This window comes from Polyergus mexicanus, unplaced genomic scaffold (assembly GCF_030449975.1).
Source record: "Polyergus mexicanus isolate NDT 795.1 unplaced genomic scaffold, iyPolMexi1.0 SCAF_11, whole genome shotgun sequence".
NCBI classification, from domain to species: domain Eukaryota; kingdom Metazoa; phylum Arthropoda; class Insecta; order Hymenoptera; family Formicidae; genus Polyergus; species Polyergus mexicanus.
This window is the reverse complement of record NW_027223331.1, coordinates 371676-389223: the sequence shown is the minus strand read 5'-3', so window position 1 is coordinate 389223 and position 17548 is coordinate 371676. Positions and strand designations below refer to the sequence as shown.

General features: G+C 37.0%; 1 protein-coding gene across 3 annotated transcripts in view; it reads right to left on the bottom strand.

Moving 5' to 3' along the window:
* The window catches only part of LOC138937654 (lachesin), a 161406-nt gene that overhangs the window by 53576 nt on the left and 90282 nt on the right, over positions 1-17548 (bottom strand). For all 3 annotated transcript variants that reach the window (XM_070304134.1, XM_070304135.1, XM_070304133.1), the window contains 2 exons: positions 11834-11992; positions 11527-11655 (listed from right to left, as the gene is read on the bottom strand). In XM_070304134.1, the coding sequence (XP_070160235.1) occupies positions 11527-11655; positions 11834-11992 (288 nt within the window). The remainder of the gene's footprint in view (positions 1-11526; positions 11656-11833; positions 11993-17548) is intronic.

The window sequence follows — 17548 nt, the reverse complement described above, 5'->3', positions numbered from 1 at the left end:
TATACGCACATGGAAAGCGGATTGTGGATTATGACATGATTATTATAGGTAGTGCCCCGGTCCCGGTGTAACGGCACGGTTACAATACACTACCCGGTAATACGTCAAGCTGTACGTCTACTCCATGTGCCGTTGCATACCGGCTACGCGACATGCAGCTACTCTCTTCTCCCTCTCTCTGCCTCTCTCTCTCTCTCTCTCTCTCTTTCGGAGTGCCGCGTCGGATAGAGAGAATGAGAGTCATACGATGAGAGACGCGTAGATGCGGGCTTGCCCGATGAGGAATGAGGAGGAAGGTGGCACGACACATGGCGGGCAAATTTACCGTATGTAGCTTCCTCTCTTCTCTTCGTGCTTTACATTTTTCTACATAATTTTGATTATGATTCTCCTCGCGCAGATATTTTATATACAAGATATATATTGCTCCCACACGTGTACGAAGATCGAAGATTGCATATAAGGGGAGTGATCGTATCGGTAACGCGATTTCTTGATACTTTTAGAGTTCTTGCATCTATACTCTTTTTATCACAAATAAATTGTTTACAAATAATAAATATTTATAAAATTAAAATGTAAACAATTCATAAGTTTTAACTTTATTTCCTAACGATTTCTTTCCGTTCCGAAGCTGTCCTCAAGTAAATATAAAGGCCGACGGCATAAAAAATAACGATGAATATTATATTCATTCCAATGATGGTAATTTCTTTCGTATTTGTACTCTTCTCTTCCAAGATAGCTGAATTTGTTTATGTATCATGAGAAGAGCGATCTTGAAACATCATTCTTACAGATTCTTTTCATAAGCAAGATAAATAGAATGTGCTATCGTTCTCATCAGGGTTCGACAACGTAATTTATGTGACATATATTTTTTTATTTTTTATTTACCTCTTTCTTGCAGCGCGAGGAGAGCATTGTTGTAGTCTAACTATAGAGTTGGTGCACTTTCCATTCGCATCCGAGTGCGAAGTGAAATATAACGCACTCAGAGGACGAGAATGAGAAGATATTGGCGACCGGGGGCAAGAATCCATGAGATTCTATGAGGTTTTATCGCATTAACGGTATTTTTCCGCGAGTCGGAAAATATCCCCCGCTTTGTACGCGGCTTAGGAATTGCTATAAAGTTACCGTCATTGTTTTTTAGTAATCAAAATATTGGAAACAACAATAGAAGAAGCGCTTTAAAAAAAGAGAGAATGAGGGAAGAGATCCTCCGTTTAAAAAAATAATATAAAAAAAATTGAGTCTGGTGAGAGACCCGATTAATTATCTTTTTCTAAAGAATCTCCCCGGACATAGCTGATCTTATCGATGCGCTTTGATTCAATCTATAATTGACCGTATCATCGAGCTGCGCACAGAAAGCTAAACGGTAACGTCGTTTGTGCTCGCGCGTACGTATGTGTAAGATAGGCGAAACATGAGCTAATTCGCGGTATGCAAGCTCATAAAAATTCAACGCCCCTCTCGGAATTCATACGCGTTGTCGCGTCGCGTCCCATTCCGTAGCCCCGATGCGGCGCGTCGCGACCGCATTTAAAAAGGGCAAACAAAAGCCGCGTCACACATCGCAACACCTCCCTTCTTCCCTTGAAGGATGTCCACGCGTTCCCCGTGTATGTACGCGCCTCCGGAGAGAATTATACAGAGACAGTGCAGCGAAATGCACTGCCCGGGGGCGCGTTTCCGCGCGTTGAGATCAAAAAAATCTTGGTCTTTATATCGTGGATTTCGAAGCCCAAACACGGAAAAGTGCGCCGGCACGGTCGTATACATTACAACGACGAGACATAAAGAGACATTGCGCAACTGCGATCAGTCCTACGCGAAGAAATCGCGTCCGTTTCGATAATATTCCTTGATGAAAGATTCTTGGTTACAACAATTATCGTTCTATTTATATCTATGTAATAGATACGCGAAATATTACGAGGTATTCGAAGGATGCACATTTTAATAATATAAACTACTGAAACATTTTACAATGAAATGAATATTTAATGCAATATGAACGACGAGACGGTAAAAAGGATTTCATAGAAAACTGATTCTGCGTGACCACACGCACGTACACACTAGAAGACACAAATCCTATACATATAGAGATTCCGTGCACCTTTTCAAGCTGCTCGACGTGCCGAGATCAAAAACACTGTTTCGAGCTCTCAAGGCTTTTCAACCTCGAGCTTTCGAGTTTAATTACCTGCACATCACTATACGCACTTCACTGTCATGTGTTACCGGAAACAATTGTCACTCCCCGTTAAAACATCTGAATATGACTTTTAAGCATATCGATATAATTATATGCCGCAGTTTAATTAAAACAAAGTTTTATATTTCATAAATTAATTTGTGATAGAAGAGAATTGATTTTGCTAAACGGCATTTTATCTCCGTCGCTTTCACATACTAATATTGTGTCAATGTTTTATTACATTATAAAAAGAAATATAGGAAAAAAAAGTTGCCATCACTGTTGTTATAACGCAGCAACGCCCTGGTAGGTTTACGATATTTAAAATTGATATTGATCATTAAGTCGGAGATATTTCGTTCGTAATATTTTTACCTAAAATCAATAGGCTACTACGCCAGCCAGATTATAGCGTCGCACTTGAAAATAGCACCGTATTGGTTGACATGACCTTTCTACGTTATTCCATTAAAATGATTCTTCAAAGGCATTTCTCGTATAAATGCGTTTTGCGTGCAAGGACAAGCGGAATCCGGCGCGACTGCCCGATATTCCATCATATCGCATGACATTCACTTATGAATCTTTCGCTGTATGAAAGCGAGAAAGCGCTCTCCGGCTGAGAGTTCTCGTCTGTATTAAATGTAATGGATGTTAGCGGACGATTAGGATGAGCGCACTTATCTTAGATGCCCCGAAATTGTTCCGCGTTCGATCTCTCGCTATGTTCGGTGAAGCAAAAACGAATAGAAGCAACGTGCTCGTTTCTGCGAAACTCCGTAAAGATACTTAGTCCCGAGCTGCATCGGATGTACTAGTTTATCGAGGCAACGTGCAAGAAAAAAATGGAAAACTACAAGCAAAGACTATAGAAATAAAAATAAAAATTGAGAGACGCAAAGTATTACAGAATGATCTCCTCCATTCCCTTTTTTAAGAGAGAGAGAGAGAGAGAGAGAGAGAGAGAGAAAAGTAGGGATAAAAAAATTAAAATCTGATTTTCTCACAACTTTAAGATTAATTTTTTTCAACTTTTTATAAAAGGGTGAGTTAAAGATCACTTCAATGCAAAGCTTCAATTTCAACTTTGATGATTGTTTTTTATACATTATGTATCTATGTATATACCGTTGTTGTGTGTATATGTGTACACGTCTTCTTCCGCTATTTACAAAAGTGTTTCTCTGTTCTTTAAAAGCGTACGGCTAAAATTCGCATTTCTTTTTTTGCATGTCATCAAGCGCTTTAAGAACATTGTGGAGATAAACAATGGCAGTTTTGTATGGCAGTTTTATCTTTCGCACGTGGTGAATGAATTTTGAGAACTGAAATAATTTATTTGAGATCCGCGCGTGTATATATTATACATATATGAGAAAAAGAAAAGAGAAAGATAGTCTGTATTTAATTTTACGGGCCCTCTCAAATACTTAATACAGCACGTAACTTTAAGACAATCTTAACTCGCGGCTTAGTTACGGAGACATTTAGCACAAAAGCTTGAAATATTACAGAGGAAGGTAATGTCCGAGTAAATTCCGGTGAAAGTAGAAGCATCGCTCCGTTTGCTCGAAACACATTTTTTAAAATATTAAATTTACTTAAATATAATTAATCTATCCAGTTCGTTAGCGTTGATTAACTCTCGAATACATTCTCAATCTCTCATAATATACTTTATACTTAGAAATCTCACGTTTGGCTATATCTTCTTTTAGTATTTTTTTCAATTCTTATTATAAAGATTACAAAAATAGATGGTAAAAAATATAATAATGAAAAGATAGAAAAATTAAATTGCGATATCGAGGGGTTAAATCACTAAGAGATACGAGTCATTAGAATGATAAAATTGCATTAGATAAAAGTTTTTCGTGATAATTTGTTTTTAAATATGTCTTTATGCGAAGACATCTTGAGAAATTAAAAACACACTGTCACGGTTTGATTTTGCCCAATCTGAGATCCTCTGAAAATACTTTTCTTTTTCTCTCAAAACATTCGACGCTTCGTCGCACCGCTACGACGAGTTTCCCAATGCTGCGCCTCTTCGACGTCGTTCGTGCACACAAGGTAACCCGATGGCGAGTGAAGGAAAAGAGGGTAAGGGGGAGGAGGTGGAAGGGATAGGCCACACCGAGACACGTTAATGAGTTTTTCGAGGGACGTGCCGAGCGCAGAGACGATCGACAAGAGGCGGGAATTAGAGGTGCGAGAAAGCTACGAGTTGGGGGGTCGTCTGGCAACAAAGGAGGAAAAGTGGGAAAAGGTGGGATAACGAGAGGGAAAGAGAGAGAGAGAGAGAGAGAGAGAGAAGTGCACGCGAGGGGACCGCTCAAGATCGATTCCCCAGTTTTAAATTTAAATAAACGCCAGCTCGCGTAGCCGATAAGGGCCCTACCTCGTAATAGACGCGCGCGAGAACCTCTCTCGTTTTAGTGGCAATTTTTCTTTCCGTGTACAGCCAGACTGTTTGCCGCGACAGACCCCGAGAACACTCCAACAAGATCAATATCATGAGAAAATCCGATCGTCATTACACTAATACTCACATCTGCCAGAGATTTTCGTAGTACTTTACAACGTAGCGATAAACGCAATTCCAGCGCAGTGTTGAGAAACATTAAGGGTAGGATATGTTTAATAGTGTCATTTTGTTTTCGCGGAGATGGCTACGAACCACGTGAAAACGTTAAGTTAGAAACATGAAGCGTTTAAAAAATATGGTCGATAATATTTTGATGATATTCATCCCGATAATGATTGATATGTCGAATTTTATCTTATTACCAGAGAAATGAAAAGTTTGTTTGTTTCTTTTTTCTTTTTTTTTTTTTTTGAGGACAAAATGGGATTATTACGTTGAAAGAATTAATATCGTGAGCAATACTTCGAGAGAAGCATTTTCGTACGATGTAATAGCCGGCCGATGCGAGACTAGAAATCTAACGATAAGAGAGCGACGATATATCTGTTGTAAAGTAACAATTAATGTTAAATTTCTATAGATTTTCGCGAGGGTCATGAAATCGCATTTTCGCTAGTCGGGAAAGCAGATGATTTCCAGGCTTTACTCGGATAAATCGAAATCGATGGATTCAAATGCCGATCTGTAATATCGGCGCCCACGTGGCGTGTGCTACAAGCAGAATTCCAATTTCCTCGGGCGTTGGACAATTAAATTACAATCGGCAAACACGATAAGCACGATCGTTTCGATCAGAATGGATGTTGCAGGGTAGCATCGTTTAAATCAAAATGTTGGACCCTTTTTTTCGAAAGAGAAAAAAGAACAAATAAAAACACTATTTCCTTCCCGTCCTGCTCTCCGTCCCATCCATGCTATATATCGATGTATAGATCAATATTTCTCGTATCATAGGTGCTAAATCTTGTTTCACCAAAAATCTCGCGACCTGTTAATGATTCCATACATAAATGATACTATAATTGACGCTGCGATATTGCCTACTTTTGTGCGTGAGAAGCTGTAAATATTTAACAAATTTTCTGAATAAACCGTTTTCCCTTCACCGGATTTCTCGTTAAAAATCGTTTAGTGAGGAATGCGAAAGGGCGATAAAAACACGTTTCGAAAGACAATCTTCTAAAATCAACATTTAGTTATTTGCGAACGTACATTCATCTCTTGCACGTAATCGAAACAAATAGTATCCTCGTACTCGGTTTCACCGCTGCCGTTTCCGTATCGTTCTCGTCAAAAGAATCGCAGCGTAACGCGCTCGCGACGGTAGGTATGGAATTAATAATCGTAATGTATCGTAATAAATTTTTATTCGAGAAAAAAATAGAAGAGCGCGCGCGTGTATTTTTGCAGCTCTTAAACTTTTCTTATTTATCGGAGAAGATATCCATTAAGGGATCGGAGAGATCCATCTTACGCACAAAATTATTCTAAAAGTTCTCGTGATTGTACGACAATTATCGGCAATTATCCCCCGCGTGAATTCTATTCTTTTCTCTCTCAGTTAAGATTTTTAGCATCAGTAGGGCGTCAATAGGGCCGCATCTTTACGTAATTCCATCTCCGAGTTGGCAGGTGGCTTAATTTTTGCCGTAACACGTCTGTCGTTGCGCACTGGTCCGCGTCTCGCGGAGATACGGCACGGATTTTTCTCGTTGCTGATTTTAATAACAGATTGCTACTGGAAGTACCGTGGGTGGGAAAACGCAGGACGAGGGAGCAGGGGGAGACGTTAGAGCCTGGGAGACAAGAAGAGGAGGAAAAAAGAGTGAAAGAGAAAGAGAAGGATCGTGCCTGAGTCACTGCTTATACGTGACTACGGCGACGCCATCGCCGCCACCCCCTTTTGCCATCTCCGATATAACCATTCCTACCCCCATCTCCCTTCTCCCCCGTGCCGCATTCTCTGCGATGTTTCGCCGTTACATTCTCCCCTCGAATGCGATACCTATACTTGCCTACGCGAACGACGGACACGTTCGAATAAATTAAAACGATTCTTTCCGTGACCTGCAACCTCATCTCAGTTCTCGTCCCGTCCTCGTCTAGCGAGCATCTTTGGTGACGGTGAGAGGGCAATAAATAAAATTAGCACGAATCCTGTGACGAATCGCACCGAGTTCCCGTTACTACTGTCTATCTGCGTGCGAATACTTTATCGCGTTCCCGTTTATTGCGAATCGGATTCTTGGATAGATCGGGCCATTTGTCGCGCCAATGTTTGGCCTCGCAAACCAAATTTCTAGCGATGAACACGAATCTGAATTCGCGAAGACTGGCTATGATTTAAAAACGTACAAGATAGATCATATGTTTGTACGACGGTTTAACTTGTTTTTATCGTTTACAAATATTGAATTCATCCCTGAAGTAACGTTTCACGATGTTAAAAAACTTACGATGTGTACGATGAAATTGAATATTTACGCACAGCTGCATCTTCAATTATCAACATGAAAAAAAAATTGAAAAAGAATATAAACACATAAAGTTAAAATTGTATTCTTTATTATTCACTTTATCTCGATTTAATTTTATCTATATTAAAAATTCTTTCAAGTACATTCTCGATTGAAATTATTTGGGATGTTGCTGTGAAATTTGATGAAAATAAGAGGTTGAGCATTTTCGGGAACTTTATTCAAAAATTCTAGTTTACACACTCGCGTTTCTTAATGGAAATTTATGCAGAACGCGCTACACGTAATTTCGGCTTTCTCCCCTTCATCAACAAGTCCGTCTGTCCGAGTCGGAAATGGCGACTTTATCATTCTAAATTCACGCTAACTAATGAAAGTCGAAAATTATATTCTTTAGCGGAACGTTACGTTGCCGGAAATGATGTACTTTGACGAGACACGCATATCGTCTCTCATTCTCGTAAATTAGAGCGCATACATAAAATTATGCGCTCCGCGTCATTATCATAAAGAACTGATTAAAATCGTCAACAATACCGAGAAGGAAAAATACGATATGTAAATATTTCTTCGGCGAACAAAAAAAAAAAAAAAACAAAAACAAAAAAAAACGGCAAAAACTGTACAATTCTTGAACTAGAATTATCGTGTTAACTGCAACGTAGAAATGAAACAAAAAAATCGACGGTATTTACGGGAGATGCGTGCGTTATGATATCGTAACTTTACAAGTATAATGCGCGCGTATAAAATATCTACATATAAATGTATACATTTGTTTTCCCCCCGCTCTACCTCTATACCTCTCCCGAATATCAACACTTGCAGAATATTAATAATTATACCAACGATACAGTGTTTGCTTTTCCGTTAACTGTATTAATAACTGCAACAAGGGAGTTCAATTATGTTTACTGAAATTACATTCGCCGGCAAACAAATGCGTCGTCATAAATGCGGCAGTACGATCGCATTGGTTGCCACGTATTCGAGAATGAAAATATATTTCACGAGACGTTTGCAGGCGTGTGGCGACGATATATTTGTACGGCATACAACGCGATAGTCTCTATAATTATCGTACTACAATATATACCATATTCGTCACGTTGCACGAAGCTGTACGAGGGATAAAACGGCGGCACTGCGGGCGGGGTGAAAAACGTATACAATATAATGCTTTTTCAGGTCGTAAACTTGTAATGTCATCAGACTAAAAGGGTCGCCGGTAGATGCTTGTAATCTGTCCGACCATTTAATTAATCTCCGTTTGAACGCATAAAAATGCGCAAAGAGCGTTACGTTGATCTTTCAGCTCTGCAAAACTCTGCTATATTCCCTCCATCTAAAAATATATCGTCTAGTCATCATCGCTAAAATGCCCCATCACTTCATATCGATCGTTGATTTTTACTTTAATTTTTTTATAAATAATTTCTTATATCAAGTTTAGAATTTAATCTCTTATATATACACTCACACACACACACACACACATGTATATATATATATATATATATATAACAAATAAATATGTAATAAATAAGAAATATAAAAAATTAAAAAATGCATATAAATATTTTATATATACATATAAATAAATCTAATATATGTAAAATATTGTTGTTCTCTTATACAGCAAAAAAACAGTCATATCGGAATTCATAACTCTTAGTGATATCCCGTACATCAATAGCGAAACAAGTCCTAAGGCTATTTAGAAAAACTTTATATATTGCGAATGGAACGTAAAAATTCCCCTGGCCTGACAAAATATTCACTCGGCATACACGAGCGATTCCTCGTTACTATTGAAATTCATGCTGATATTATTGACCAATGAAATACCCTGTGATACGCAAACAAGTTATAATATAAAATAGCCATGGGTCAATGAAAGAGCTAATATTAAAAGTGTTTCTCTTGAATGAATGCGAGCGATTGAAACGAGAAATTGAATAAAAATGTGTATTGCTCAATCGGCAAATAGATATATAATTCGTAATAAATTTATAATTCACAATAAATATACACATAATTCATATTACTAAATATATAATGTTTATTTTGAAATTTTGCGGATACTAGCCATTAATCTTCACCATCGGCCATTGAAACAAATTTGTCTAAATGCATTTGCATAATAACAGATTAATCGTTCTACTATATTATTACATTATATAGGCTTAAACTGAATTATTATTATAATGATATAGAGCGACGCCAATTGTTTAGAAATATTCGCATTAATAAAGATAGCATTACATAAAACTTTATTTTATTTCTGCAATATGCATTCTATATATTGTATAATTGCATTACTCTTTTTATTGTATTGTACATTTATACTGAATTTATTTCCGGCATTATATTGTGTCTTATTTCTCGCGAAAATACACGATGCATCTAAGAGTGAATATTTGCAAAGCGCAACAACAATATTCTAGCCAATTTCTTATATAATTTCTCGTCGCGACGACAATAATAAGGCATATATCATAGACAATATTGCAATTATCACTCAATCGTAATTTATAAATTGAAAAGAGCCCAGGATAATATCCGTTGGCAAAAGCCTTTATTAGTTACGCCGCCACAAATAAAATTAAAGGACGCCTAAAAGGATAATCCGTGGTGTATCCGCGTTGAGAACAGTGGCAAATACATTTCCCCTTTCTTTGTCACCAGCTTTCAAATGACATCTCATTCGTATTGTAATTACGACGGATTTTTCTAGCACACTGCTGAATTAATTAATTAATTTATTACATGTATATAAATTGTCAATTTTTTTATTTCTTACCTATATTTTCGCGGCATCTCTCGCGTGCAGTTTCGGTTTGAATCTTACGCGAAAACTCGAGAGAGCTGTCTTAAGAATACGAAGATTATGTTTCGCGTAAGCTCCGACAAACTTCCGCCTCCATCGTTCCTCACCATCTCTTTGTAGCCGACTTAAAAGGCGGATACAATTTTACTTTACGGATAATTAATAATTAAATATCGCGGAGCTTTCAAAGGTAGCGCAATACGGTACGAGAGACGATAATCGTCATTTCCTCATGGATACTATAATACGTTCCGTTTCTCGCTATATATTTTAAGTGTAACAAAAAAAAAAGTCATTATAATTAAAGATTCGAAAAATTACAAAAATATTTCCTTCGGATTTAAATGTCAAATTTTAATTCAAGTAACAGAACCTTAACACAATCTTAACAAGTAGATTTTTTAAAAATCCTTTCTCCGCATCATATTCAAATTAAAAATATAAATTTTTCCCCCAAAACACATTCTTCAAATCGATCAATTAATCTTACTCATTGTCAGACAATCTATAGATAGATGATAGATCAATGATTACCACTTGATAAGGATACCACTTAAACTGAAGATGCCAAAAAAGGGATAGTGTTAAACAATCAAAGGATCATAAATTTTTGCATCTGTAATTAATCCGTATAAGATTCGCGCACGCGAACAAAACCCGTGAATGCGAAATAACGATGTGCAAAAAGGATTATCCACTTCGATATAGGCGAAAGCTCCTATCCGGATACGGAAGCAGAGGCAAAATAAGCGTCGTGGTGAGCGAGTATGTCATGGGGAAGAGGCACGTGCCCGGTATTTAGGAGAAGCAGTAACGTAACAATAGGCAAGTACAGGGGTGGAAATGGGCGTAATGGTGTGTCGCGGTTCGCCCGAGTTTACTTTTATGTCTCACCGGGGAACCTCAACGCCGTCTCTTTCTCTTCTCTTTCCCTCTCTACGTTCCCCTGACACGCGCATTCACACATGATCGTGACTTTCGACACCCTATTCGCTACTTTTCCCGTTACCGTCTCTCTCTCTCTTTTCCTTTCTCTCGTTCACTTGCACGTTTATTTTAGCCCAGCGGGAAACAGCCTAGAAGCATAAGAGCAAAAGAGAGATAGAGAAAGAGAGGCGAAAGACTCGGTAAAGGCCGCTTTGTCGCCGGTTTCCTTTCTATGTTATTAAATTGTATATTGTTGAACCCCTTTCTAGAATATCGTATTCCGGCACCGCAGTTACCACTTAGAGGCTACCTTACAGCTGTGGCAGCCTATATGTTATTCGTCGATAGATACTTTTACTTCCGCGAGAAATCTGATTGACCAAAATCTAGTTACGTCATCTCTCTTATTTTTTGTTGATTTTTCTGTGATTTTTAAACAAAAGCAATGCTAACGTATCGACGTGTAAAATAAAATCATTGGATTGTAATTTTTTAATAATTATACAATTTTTTTTAATTTTTCTCGTTGCAAATTTAATATATACGAATACGTTTATTATATTATGGAAGATTATTTTGTTGTGCCGTATAATGTAAAAACACCTCGGACAGATTATTTTCGGTAAAATGAAAAATAGATAGAGTGTGTACTTACAATCGACCGAAACTTTGATCTGCTTGCTGACTGTGGGTGGTATGCCGTTGCTAGCGATGCATAAATATGCACCCATATCCAGTCTCGAAATCCTCGCCATTTCCAGCGTTTCACCTTCCCATTCCGCCACTGAAAACCACGATCGTACGATTCGTTATATAAATGCGAATCGATCGATAGCGGTTAATTATTTCGCACATTGACATATATATTTTTAATTATTCCATTACGTTTGAAGATTATAATATACTGCTTTACGCTTGTCGAAGCATGAAGTTTCGTTGTACAAAATTAATGTTAATATTACCGGATAAAGTTTTGTTGATCGATATCTTGGAACTGTCGTCTCGTTTCCAACGAATACTAGGCGTCGGACTTCCGGTCGCTTTGCAGATGAGAGTCACATTGGCGCCCTCGCGAACAATCGCGTCCGACGAACTTTGCGAATCGTCGATGTTCGGTGGCACTATAACGATGAAAACATTGTGTTTTAATCGATTGTAAAAAGTATACAAAAATTTTTTTTTTTTTAGTTTTTGTAATGGACTAGATTCACACGTGGACATTGCTAAAAATGAACATTTTCTATGCATATTCTATCAATTATCAATATTGCATCCAAATATGTACACATATCTATATTATTCGTATCTTTAATTATTTAGAATTAATATAGCTAATAATTAATGTAATATATATCGCAACGTGAATATATACAAGTCATTAATATATATAGATAAATATTAACACGCATGCGTAGGAAAACGCAATTCAGCTCACAATCGAAAACGATTTTCATTGATAAATTTAAAAGAAGCGAGTACCACGCATATATACGGGGATAGCAGGTAGAAATGGCGTACAGATAAGAAGCGAGTTGGAAGGAAACGGCCGTGAAAAACTCGTAATCACTAATGATAAGAAGCGCCTTCTCCGTTGTAAGAGAAATGTTCTGAAGAATTAGCGGCGACTGGAAAAGTCTTGTCACATTTTACCCCAGATATGGAAAGAAAGGAGTGGACTACGTTTCCGCCGCGATTCTTTCAAGCCCTCCGCTATTTTGCATGCCCTTGACGGATCCTTCCATCTTTCCCTTCCTCTCCTTCGGCAATTACTAAACGGGCTTAACGTCGAGATGAAACGGAATCCTACGTTAACGTAATAACCGATCAAAAATCAAGCCGATGCACGATTTTCCTGCGAGGAGATACAAATTCGAATCAATTTGCCACAAGAAGATTGCGACAAGGTTTGTACGATAGATACGAAAGACGCAATTTTACGTTTTGATAAATATTTAATAAAAGATTATTCTATTAAATTATTATTCACAGAGAATGATTCTGCTTTTTTTTTTTTTTTTTTTTGAGAATGAGAAAGAAAACATTATTATGGACAAAATTCCTTTTATTTCATTTGATCTTTACTATGTTTTTTATTGCCAAATAGAGCCAATTAAGTAAAAGCGGCATGATAATACTATTGAATTAGAGAGCACAGTATAGTATACCATATATGTGATACATGTAACGTTTATTCATAATTTATAAATGACGCGCAGTTGCGTCAAAGAGTTTAAAGTGACATTACTCGCTAAAAATTAAGCGGCAAGTATTAAGCAGAAACGGCACTTTTACAGTTTCTACCGCACACGTGTTCGTTATCGCCGGCACGATACGCATATTGCATATTGCAAAGAGAGAGAAAACGGAGAAAGAGAGAGAGAGAGAGAGAGAGAGAAAGAAAGATTGTACATATATATAGAAGCAATATATTTGTTATATAAATTTCCCGAAATCATTCTTACATACGTATAATATAAATGAGTGATTAAAACCTCACTTTTTTAAGCGTGCATAAAAAAAAAATTATATAAATCACGGCTGTAATTTATAACGATCAACGCGTCATCTCGACAATTCTATTTAATTGCACTATGACAGCGATATCTCGCATCTACATATATTGACCACGTCATCGCTTCTCTTGAATTAAAGGGTGCGTGCGCGCGCACAAGAGAGAGGCGTATAATTCAATTATATCGTCGTCGTGGTAACGAATAATATTAGTATACGGACATACGTCGTCTGCAACGTCGACGTTGATCAACCTGGAAATGCAAGTCGCTGAATTGGCTGACGTGCTTAAATGATATCGTGCTGGTTATACGCGAATATGACACATCAGTCAAAATTACTCTTCTTCTTCATATATGAATTAATTAATCGGCACTTGCGGCACGATCGATACATTAGAAGAGTGATAATATTGATCATACAATTGATTATACACAATAATTAATTTAACGTGACACATTATCGAGTTATTAATCATAGCTTTAATCAAAGTCAATTTTATCCCTTTCGAATGAAGAGTAGAATAAATTTTGTTGCGTATAGAAAGGAAGAAATATCAACGTAAAGAATTAGAATGATTGAAATTATCAAATCGCCGAGAAGAAGCAGAAAAAAAAGAAGCTCTTTCAAGTTGAAACTTAAATTGTATCGGCTATAAAGCGGAATATGTGAAAAAAATTAATCTCAGTTGCCATGAATAAAGTACAATAAATTAATAATTTTAATGATAATGTTCAGTGAAATTACGATAGCAAAGACAGCCATTTTATATATTTACGAATAAATCCGACCGCGTATCTAATTTCTCTGCACTTCTCTACTCACGTCTCATAATACCTACGTTATGTTCAACGTACGAGAAAACTTTCTATTTATTTCTATCTTTAGATATTGGATCGGATTTCTTAAATAATAATTCTAAAGTCATTTTAATTAATTTTTGCATATATTTAAGATGAATTGTAAACGAAATAAAATAAGTCTCAAAAGTGGAAATTAAAAATTATCACGATGGGAAATTTTTGAATATATGCAACAAAGAGAAATATTTTGTATATAGTAGATTTTTTTATAGAAAGTAAAGCAGGAAGTTAATTAAATTACCGATAATGGAAATTAGCTTAAAATTAGATTATTATGATTTGCACATACACACAGTATATTTAAAATTATATAATAGATATAACGATATATATATATTAGTCCTTTTATTCTTATATTTTATTATTATTGTATTTTTATTTTGTAATTATTTTATTATACAATATTAATGTATCTCCGTTATTCCTTGCACGTATTTCTTTATACGATTATTATAAACGTAAAATTATCTTGTCTGATATTCTGCATTGTTATAACGGTCGGGTGAATAAAATGGAATATTACATGATGTGATTTTTAAAATTTTTCTATTTCTCTTACCCCCGCGCCACTCCCTCTCTCTCTCTCTCTCTCTCACACACACACACAAAATTCATTGCGATATCATTATCGGCGATATAATTATTAATTCTATTATTAGAAGATTATTCGTGAAGGACGATTCATAAATTACTCCCCGCCTGATAATTTAATAAAATCAAATTCAACGAGAAGAAAAATCTCTTTGCCCAGTCTTTTTGTCCGACAACAGCCGCGTGGTCACCGGATACAAGGGAACGCGGCCAATCCTATGAATTACCGCAGGTGTCCGTCGATATCTCGCATTAATGCTAATGCGGGGTGTTGCCGAATTGTTGAACAAGGGCAGATTGAAAGCGCGCGCGCGCGAGGAGGCAAGGGGTCGGTCTCACCCCCTCGCCGGTCTCTGCACAGCAGAATTACACTGTAGTCGCGTAACGGTCTGTTGATGCATTATTCAAGCGCAAACGCCGCTCGTGTTACCGCGTCGCTGTTGTGCGTTAACTTGTCCTAAAGTTTCCGGCAGCGCAACGTTCGAGAGACGTTCGAAGGAGAGATCGCTCGCAACGACGATGCCAGTCGGCCGAGGGTAACCTGAGGGTAAACATACGCGCGCAAACGCAACGCCGATAACTATCCCATATTTTCCCTTCAACGTGTACAAAAATATACATTAAGCGTGTGTATCGCGCGTCTAAGTATCCAAATATTGACGATTCTAAACGGGATTGCCACTTTATCGCCGTGTCGAGGCCCTTGAATCTCTTTCAGGTTTTTCCGAGACGAAAGAAAAATATTCAATCTGCTCGTTTCGAAAAATGACGAATCTGGCTGATGCACGCTGTTTTAGTAATGTCACGCTCTAGAATGAAATTAATGATAGTAATATACACGCGCATACAACTTTAAATACGTGTAGATAGTATTTCAGAATTCATAAAATTGGAAAACAATTTTTTTTCGCGGTAGAGGAAGATACGATTCTAACAAATAGGGAAGAGAGAGAGAGAGAGATATGTGCAATAAACCTAAACGTCGCTTTGTTTTGACAGCGTATTACAATTAACATCCAAAAGAGGGAACTGTACCGGGATAATTATCGAGTTTCGTCGTGAATGAAGTCATTGTAAATTGTAGATTGCTAATTATGGTATGCCCTAAAAGCATCTAACATCAAACTCGTCTCATAATACATAATATGATACGCTTCTTGATTGATATAACTCGTATAACTTGTGCGCTTGGTAATAATACAGAAATTCGATTTTAGGATGTATAACATTTAGATGTAAAATTCTCACACATACATATATGTCACGTACACACCCGTTGGGTGTCAACAAATGGTTTTTTTTTTTTTTCATATGAATTTATTTTTCTAATCGTTTTCATACAAACCATTTCAATTGAGTAATATGCAAAAATGTGGAGAAAAACATTTCAAATGAGACTCTTAATCTTTTAAAAGAAATATTTAAAAAATAAAAGGGACACATTTTTTGTATAGAAAATAAGACGTCCAAAAAACAATAAGTTGTTTGTCTCATAAGTGACTCTTAAGATATGAAAAAGATCCTGAGGATATAACGTGGAGTGAATGCAAGAGGAATTTTCAGCGCCATCAAAAGGCGCGGTAGTACATTATATCGTCTGCTTCTCAATTTCGCGGCTTCTTTACCGGTTTTAAGCCGGCCAACTCGCCTTTAAATCGAATAAAAGTCAGATGGTCCCGGGCTTGTGCTTGATTTACGGAGATGCAGTGGTCGACCGCAAGCGCGGCGGAGAAACCAAGAAGGAGATTCCGTAACTAAATAGAGAGACAGGAACAAGGGATATATGATATCCGACACATTCACCTGGTTACGAAGTTCGCTATATCATCACCGAATGTTTGCATCGTGGCTAAGAATATCGATACTTCAACGCTATCACATTATATTCTCGCGATATTTTAGCGAGAGACGAAATCAAACGAGACAGCGATCTTTCTTTTCAAAATCTCTCCTTTAAATTCTTATTTTATTCATTGGATTTTAAATGAATCAGATTTAATAAAAATTAAGTTGGAAAAGAAATTTGCATACGTACACGTACACTCTCAGAAAGGATTTCTGATAACGAGACAAAAAATATTCTTGACATATTTAATCGTATCGCAACCTTATGCGGTATAAAAATAAAACAATTTTAAAATTAAATCAATAATTCCTTTTCTTCTCTCTCGAATTAAATAAGATTGTCTTACTATCTTGAGACAAGAGTAACATATACAAATCTAAGCTTATATATTCTTGCATTTAGAATAACTTGATGTTAGCGCCACAATAGTCGGCGCGAAATCGATACGCGGTGGCGTTACTAGGCATTTTATTCTAGATTTAAGAATTTTCCATTTAACATTAAAATATTCCTTTTTCAATAATAAATATGATTGTCGCTACATCGATCCTATTTTATGATAGATCGAAGAGTAATAGCATTAGATCCGGAAATCTTTTCTGTGGGTGTACAAGGATATTTTAAATATTAACTTTCACGCATCCCTTTTCTTTTCGATAAAAAATCGTTCGATCGATGAACTATTTCGCAAAATGTACCATACGGTTATGTCGTACGGCAAATGCGGAGACGGATACCTAAAATACATCGGCGAGGCCCGTTATACGCGCGATGTAGTCATGGCGGATCGCCATTGTGTCGGGGTACTATCGACATTATTACGGGAGTGTCGCGAGAGCGCCGCGCCGGGAAATCTTGCGTGTGTT